The 7,875-nt window shown below is 43.7% G+C and overlaps 1 protein-coding gene across 1 annotated transcript; it reads right to left on the bottom strand.

The window, feature by feature from the left end:
• Nucleotides 1–1,987: 1,987 nt before the first annotated feature.
• LOC149979882 (uncharacterized) lies at nt 1,988–6,888 on the bottom strand. The gene is made up of 4 exons (XM_090189077.1): nt 6,864–6,888; nt 4,936–5,078; nt 3,427–3,571; nt 1,988–3,198 (listed from the first exon to the last, which is right to left on the bottom strand). Exons 1-4 carry the CDS (start codon nt 6,886–6,888, stop codon nt 2,231–2,233), a joined length of 1,281 nt encoding a protein of 426 aa, XP_090045203.1. The 3' UTR covers nt 1,988–2,230.
• Nucleotides 6,889–7,875: the final 987 nt, after the last annotated feature.

Raw genomic sequence — 7,875 nt, 5'->3', positions numbered from 1 at the left:
TCACTACATCCCAACCTACAGCCCTACATCACTACAGCCCTACATCACTACAGCTCTACATCACTACAGCTCTACATCACTACAGCCCAACATCACTACAGCCCAACATCACTACAGCCCAACATCACTACAGCCCTACATCACTACATCCCAACCTACAGCCCTACATCACTACAGCCCAACCTACAGCCCTACATCGCTACAGCCCAACCTACAGCCCTACATCACTACAGCCCAACATCACTACAGCCCAGTGGTGGAAAAAGTACCCAACTGTCATACTTGAGTAAAAGTAAAGATACCTTCATAGAAAGTTACTGAAGTAAAAGTAAAAGCTACCCAGTAAAATCCTACTTGAGTAAAAGTCTAGTTGGTTTTAAATGTACTTAAGTATCAAAAGTAAAAGCATAAATAATGTAAAATGTCTTATATTAAGCAAACCAGACGACACAATTTTCTTGATTTCTTTTAATTTACGGATAGCCAGGGTCACAGCTCAACACTCAGACATAATTTACAAACAAAGCATTTGTGTTTAGTGAGTCCATCAGATCAGAGGCAGAAGGGATGACCAGGGATGTTCTCTTGTGAATTGGACCTTTTTCCATTCCTGCTTAACATTGAAAATGTAACCAGTACTTTTGGGTGTCAGAGAAAACGTAAGGAGTAAAAATACATTTTCTTTAGGAATGTAGTGGAGTAAAAGTTGTTGAAAATATAAATAGTAAATTAAAGTACAGATACCCCAAAAAACAATAAGTATTACTTAAAAGTATTTTTACTAAAGTACTTTACAACACTGCTACAGCCCTACAGCAGCACTACAGCCCTACATCACTACAGCAGCACAACAGCAGCACTACAGCAGCACTACAGCCCTACATCACTACAGCAGAACTACAGCCCTACATCACTACAGCCCTACATCACTACAGCAGAACTACAGCCCTACATCACTACAGCCCAACATCACTACAGCAGCACAACAGCAGCACTACAGCAGCACTACAGCCCTACATAACTACAGCAGCACTACAGCCCTACATAACTACAGCAGCACTACAGCCCTACATCACTACAGCAGCACTACAGCCCTACATCACTACAGCCCTACATCACTACAGCAGCACTACATCACTACAGCAGCACTACAGCCCTACAGCAGCACTACAGCTCTACAACAGCACTACAGCCCTACAGCAGCACTACAGCAGCCCTACATCAGCACTACAGCCCTACATCACTACAGCTCTACATCACTACAGCCCTACATCACTACAGCAGCACTACAGCCCTACAGCAGCACTACAGCCCTACATCACTACAGCCCTACATCACTACAGCAGCACTACATCACTACAGCAGCACTACAGCAGCACTACAGCCCTACAGCAGCACTACAGCCCTACAACAGCACTACAGCCCTACAGCAGCACTACAGCAGCCCTACATCAGCACTACAGCCCTACAGCAGCACAACAGCCCTACAGCATCACTACAGCGGCACTACAGCCCTACATCACTACAGCTCTACATCACTACAGCCCTACAGCGGCACTACAGCAGCACCACAGCCCTACTGCAGCACTACAGCCCTACATCACTACAGCCCTACATCACTACAGCCCTACATCACTACAGCAGAACTACAGCCCTACATCACTACAGCCCAACCTACAGCCCTACATCACTACAGCCCAACCTACAGCACTACAGCCCTACAGCAGCACTACAGCCCTACAGCAGCACTACAGCATCACTACAGCGGCACTACAGCTCTACATCACTACAGCCCTACATCACTACAGCCCTACAGCAGCACCACAGCCCTACAGCAGCACTACAGCCCTACATCACTACAGCAGAACTACAGCCCTACATCACTACAGCCCAACCTACAGCCCTACATCACTACAGCCCAACCTACAGCCCTACATCACTACAGCCCAAAATCACTAAAGCCCTACATCGCTACAGCCCAACCTACAGCCCTACATCACTACAGCCCAACCTAAAGCCCTACATCACTACAGCCCAACCTACAGCCCTACATCACTACAGCCCAACCTACAGCCCTACATCACTACAGCCCTACATCACTACAGCAGAACTACAGCCCAACAACACTACAGCCCTACATCACTATAGCCCTACAGCACTACAGCCCTACATCACTACTATAGCCATACATAGACATGACAGTTTTCACAGAGACACGCAGACACCTGGTTCAAATACCTTTAGTAGAGGTTGTTGTGTCTCTCTGCTGGTCAGTGTTGTAGGTTTCAGACCTGGTTGTCGTCCGTCTCTGCTGGTCAGTGTTGCTGGTATCAGACCTGGTTGTTGTGTCTCTCTGCTGGTCAGTGTTGCTGGTTTCAGACCTGGTTGTTGTCCGTCTCTGCTGGTCAGTGTTGCTGGTTTCAGACCTGGTTGTTGTGTCTCTCTGCTGGTCAGTGTTGCTGGTTTCAGACCTGGTTGTTGTGCGTCTCTGCTGGTCAGTGTTGCTGGTTTCAGACCTGGTTGTTGTGCGTCTCTGCTGGTCAGTGTTGCTGGTTTCAGACCTGGTTGTTGTGTCTCTCTGCTGTTCAGTGTTGCTGGCTTCAGACCTGGTTGTTGTGTCTCTCTGCTGTTCAGTGTTGCAGGTTTCAGACCTGGTTGGTGTGCGTCTCTGCTGGTCAGTGTTGCTGGTTTCAGACCTGGTTGTTGTGCGTCTCTGCTGGTCAGTGTTGCTGGTTTCAGACCTGGTTGTTGTGCGTCTCTGCTGGTCAGTGTTGCTGGTTTCAGACCTGGTTGTTGTGCGTCTCTGCAGGTCAGTGTTGCTGGTTTCAGACCTGGTTGTTGTGCGTCTCTGCTGGTCAGTGTTGCTGGTTTCAGACCTGGTTGTTGTGCGTCTCTGCTGGTCAGTGTTGCTGGTTTCAGATCTGGTTGTTGTGCGTCTCTGCTGGTCAGTGTTGCTGGTTTCAGACCTGGTTGTTGTGCGTCTCTGTTGGTCAGTGTTGCAGGTTTCAGACCTGGTTGTTGTGCGTCTCTGCTGGTCAGTGTTGCTGGTTTCAGACCTGGTTGTTGTGCGTCTCTGCTGGTATCTCTCCTGGTCAGTGCTGGTCTGATCTGCCTGAACTGGTAACTTCCTGAGCTTCCTCCCTGTTCCACTTTGGGACGGGCTGAGTTGGGACGCGTCTGCAGGTCGTTTTGTTGGTGCTAGGATAAACAGAACAGAACGAGACGGGTGAGAGTTTCCTGGAAGCTTTGTAGGACTAAGATCACCTTGTCACTGGACCAAAAATGACAGTGTTACAAAGCTTTTAGGAAACTCACCCAAGCCTAGAACAATATAACTTTATCATGAAATAATATAGACAACAGCAAAACATTTGGTAGAAACCTAAACCAAAGAAACAGCAGAATAACATGTCTTTGTTTATGGACCTGCTAGTGCCTTTCTCTTGTTATTGGGGATGTTTTTCTCCAAGAGTTTAATCAGAGAGGGTTCTGTGGTGTTGCTAAAGGCTGTCTGTCCGTTGTTGGTCTTCAGTAGAGGGTCTGCCCCGTGCTTCAACAGCAACTCTGCTATCTGTGATACACAAAGCAAACCACAGCTGACCTAGCTGACCTAGTATGTATTTACAGAGGTAACACTCACACGTGCAAACACAGAGCTGGGCCGATAAACCACATTTTTTTTGACACCGACCAAACTGACCACTTATCATGGACATTTTGCTGATATCGTTCATTACAATAAATAACCAATTCATGGGTTGCATGTTTCGTAACGTTAGCTAGTTAGCTAAGGTTGAGGGGAGTACAACAGATTTTAGCTAACTAAAGTTAGCATTGCTAGCATTTTTTTTTTACTAACTTTGCTAGCTAATGACAACATTGGCATCTGTCTAAAGTAAATTTGACGACATGATAATATCTTATTTTTTTATTTAACCAGGTAGTTAGGCCAGTTGAGAACAAGTTCTCATTTACAACTGCGACTTGGCCAAGATAAAGCAAAGCAGTGGGACAAAAACAACAAAGAGTTACACATAAACAAACGTACAGTCAATAAACACAATAGAAAAATCTATGTACAGTGTGTGCAAATGTAGAAGAGGAGGGAGGTAAAGGCAATAAATAGGCCATAGAGGCAAAATAATTACAATTTAGCATTAACACTGGAGTGACAGATGTGCAAGTAGGGATACTGGGGTGCAAAAGAGCAAGAGGATAAATAACAATATGGGGATGAGGTAGTTGGGTGTGCTATTTACAGATGGGCTGTAAATTATATTGGTGGAGAAGGTACGGTGGGATTCGAAATGGTCGGTGATCTGCTGGCAAAGTTGTTTCCTACTAAATATTTGACTATGTTAGTAATGTCATAGTATTGACAAGCACTATTAGAGTAATTTATACTAAACAATCGTTAGCCTCCGTCCAGAATGACTGGGCTTATCATGACTTCAGGGCATCACTATTGTGCGGCTGGTAGAGGGAGGCTTGAGAACGTTCATAACAATGACATGACGAGACCGAGTGCCGGAGGTGCAACCTATGACTAGGGTCCTAATAGAGAAATGTGAAGTTTGAAATGAAATAAGTTTGCTAATATAGGTGATTGTTAATAGGACAATTGATAGGTACAACATTCAAAGCAGTAATAGTAGTTTTATGAATCTTATCGTTTAATTAATTTTATCGTGATAATAATAATAATAATTCAGTCAATTTATTGCGATATGGATTTTTGTCGGTATTGGCCAGCTCTAGAGCACACAAACACAAATTCTCTCACACACGCACACAATTGCTCAGTCTTTCTCTTTCACACAAACATGCATACACACTGAAACTAGTCTGGGTGCTAAAGGCCATCAGTGATTCTGTACTTGATTTGGATGTAGGTGGGCGTGGTTTATAGTGACACACACACAGACATAGATGTACCTGCAGGTGTCCCTGCACTACAGCATCAAGTAGAGGTGTGGTTCCATTTTCTCCAGTACAGTTGACCAGAGCTCCTGCCTGGATCAGGTGCTTACTGATCTCATAGTGACCGTGGGACACTGCCTCGTGAAGAGGAGTCCAACCTGCATGAGAAAACAGACAAATGTTTTATTTTAAATACTATAGTATACTATGGTATAAATACTATAGTATTCCCTGTAGTGTTTTTTGCGGACTTTACTTTAGTATTCCGCAAGAACATTACAGTGAATACTGTAGTATTTTCCATAGTATACTTGTCACAACTCCGATCGAAGGTGGCTCCCCTTCCCGTTCGGGTGGCGCTCGGCGGTCGTCGTCCTACTAGCTGCCACTGATTATTTTCTCCCCCTCCTTATGTGTTTATTGATTACACCTGTTTTGAGTTTGTTGTAATTAGTTGGGCTTTATTGATTATTGTAACCCTGGTGTTTGATACAGACGAACGTGTTGGTTTATGTCTGTGTATAGTGCTGGACTGTTTTCGTTCCCCGTGTCTGGGGCATTTTGGTTTGAGCACCCAGTGTGTGCATTAAAAGAGCACGATATTGAACTCTCTGTTTTCCTGCGCCTGACGTCACACTCACGACACCCAGTACCTTACAATACTGTAGTATATACTACTGTAGTATACAAAACTGTAGTATACACTATAGTAATTCATCTCGTTTTTTCGGATTGATGTATCCTGTAGTATTTAATGTAGTGTTTTTGAGGACTGTAGTATTTACTGTAGTGTTTTTGAGGACTGTAGTACACTAAACAGCTGATTTTTTTATGGAATATCTACATAGGCGCACAGAAGCCCATTAATCAGAAACCATCACTCCTGTGTTCCAATGGCACGTTGTGTTAGCTAATCAAAGTTTATCATTTTAAAAGGCTAATTGAACATTAGCAAATCATTTTGCAATGATGTTAGCACAGCTGAAAACTGTTATGCTGATTAAAGAAGCAATAAAACTGGCCTTCTTTAGACTAGTTGAGTATCTGGAGCATCAGCATTTGTGGGTTCGATTACAGGCTCAAAATGGCCAGAAACAAAGCATTTTCCTCTGAAACTCGTCAGTCTGTTCTTGTTCTGAGAAATGAAGGATATTCCTTGCAAGAAATTGCCAAGAAACTGAAGATCTCGTACAACGCTGTGTACTACTCCCTTCCCAGAACAGCGCAAACTAACCAGAATAGAAAGAGGAGTGGGAGGCCCCGGTGCACAACTGAGCAAGAGGACAAGTACATTAGTGTCTAGTTTGAGAAACAGATGCCTCACAAGTCCTCAACTGGCAGCTTCATTAAATAGTACCCACAAAACACCGGTCTCAACGTCAACAGTGAAGAGTCGACTCCGGGATGCTGGTCTTCTAGGCAGAGTTGCAAAGAAAAATACATATCTCAGACTGGCCAATAAAAATAAAAGATTAAGATGTGCAAAATAACACAGACACTGGACAGAGAAAGATTGGCAAAAAGTGTTATGGACAGACTAATCTAAGTTAGAGGTGTTCGCATCACAAAGAACATTTGTGAGATGCAGAAAAAATGAAAAGATGCTGGAGGAGTGCTTGACGCCATCTGTCAAGCATGGTGGAGGCAATGTGATCTTCTGCTGGTGCTATGGTGGTGGTGAAGTGGGAGATTTGTACAGGGTAAAAGGGATCTTGAAGAAGGAAGACTATCACTCCATTTTGCAACGCCATGACAAACCCTGTGGACGGCGCTTAATTGGAGCCAATTCCCTCCTACAACTGGACAATGACCCAAAGCACAGCTCCAAACTATGCAATAACTATTTAGGGAAGAAGCAGTCAGCTGGTATTCTGTCTATAATGGAGTGGCCAGCAAAGTCACTGGATCTCAACCCTATTGAGCTGTTGTGGGAGCAGCCTGACCGTATGGCACGTAAGAAGTGCCCATCAAGCCAATTCAACTTGTGGGAGGTGCTTCAGGAAGCATGGGGTGAAATCTCTTCAGATTACCTCAACAAATTGACAACTAGAATGCCAAAGGTCTGCAAGGCTGTGATTGAGGCAAATGGAGGATTCTTTGACGAAAGCAGTTTGAAGGACACAATTATTATTTAAATTAAAAATCATGATTTAGAACCTTGTCAACATCGTGACTGTATTTCCTATTAATTCTGCAACTCATTTCATGTATGTTTTCATAGAAAACAAGGACATTTCTAAGTGACCCCAAACTTTTGAACGGTAGTGTAGGTAGGTAGGCAGGGCTGGGGTCTGATAGTTCAGAGCGTCTGCTCTTTTCTATAACCTGTAGGAAACACAATATATTCCATAACAGGCAGGCAGAAGAGCAAATGTTTCATGGTAGGTAGGTCTGATAGTTCAGAGCTTCTGCTCTTTTCTATAACCTGTAGGGAACACAATATGGTCTATACTTGGCATGTAGGTTTACCAGTTATGGGTGGCACAAATTGCAATATGGGGGAGGGGAATGGGCAGGGTATAAGCAAATGAAATAGTTTAGTGTTTACTATAGTTAAAAAAGTGTAGGGTTTTGGTGGACTGCAGTGTTTCTGCTGAAATTACTGTACTATTTACTAGTGTTGCAGATAATACTATCGTATTCTATGGTATTCTACAACAATCTACAGTAAGTACTACACATGAGGGATTCAACACTGTGTAGTATAGTATTCTACAGTATACTACCATTTTCTATCGAAGTACTGTAGAAGTACTGTAGTACTCTATAGTAAACTGTAGTATTTTCTCATGTGGGAAAACCTGGTCACTTGTTGATTGAGCCTTCCATTATGAGTCACTAATACTGTACACATTGAGAAATACTGAATAGAAAAGGAGTGCCCATTTAAGTCAATGTTAGCATAATGGGTGGACTGGCAGAATGTTGACCTGTTGTAAGTGTACTCTAGGAGCA

Source organism: Oncorhynchus mykiss, chromosome 11, assembly GCF_057628025.1.
Source record: "Oncorhynchus mykiss isolate SJ-2025 chromosome 11, ASM5762802v1, whole genome shotgun sequence".
Classification (NCBI taxonomy): domain Eukaryota; kingdom Metazoa; phylum Chordata; class Actinopteri; order Salmoniformes; family Salmonidae; genus Oncorhynchus; species Oncorhynchus mykiss.
This window is presented reverse-complemented; position numbering and strand designations above follow the sequence as displayed.

Coding starts and splice junctions, on each gene's coding strand:
- LOC149979882 (XM_090189077.1), bottom strand. CDS start 6,888: ATGGGCACTTCTTACGTGCCATACG. Junction 5,079..6,863: donor CACTTCTTACGTGCCATACG/GTCAGGCTGCTC, acceptor TTTCTCATGCAG/GTTGGACTCCTCTTCACGAG. Junction 3,572..4,935: donor TAGTGCAGGGACACCTGCAG/GTACATCTATGT, acceptor TGTGTATCACAG/ATAGCAGAGTTGCTGTTGAA.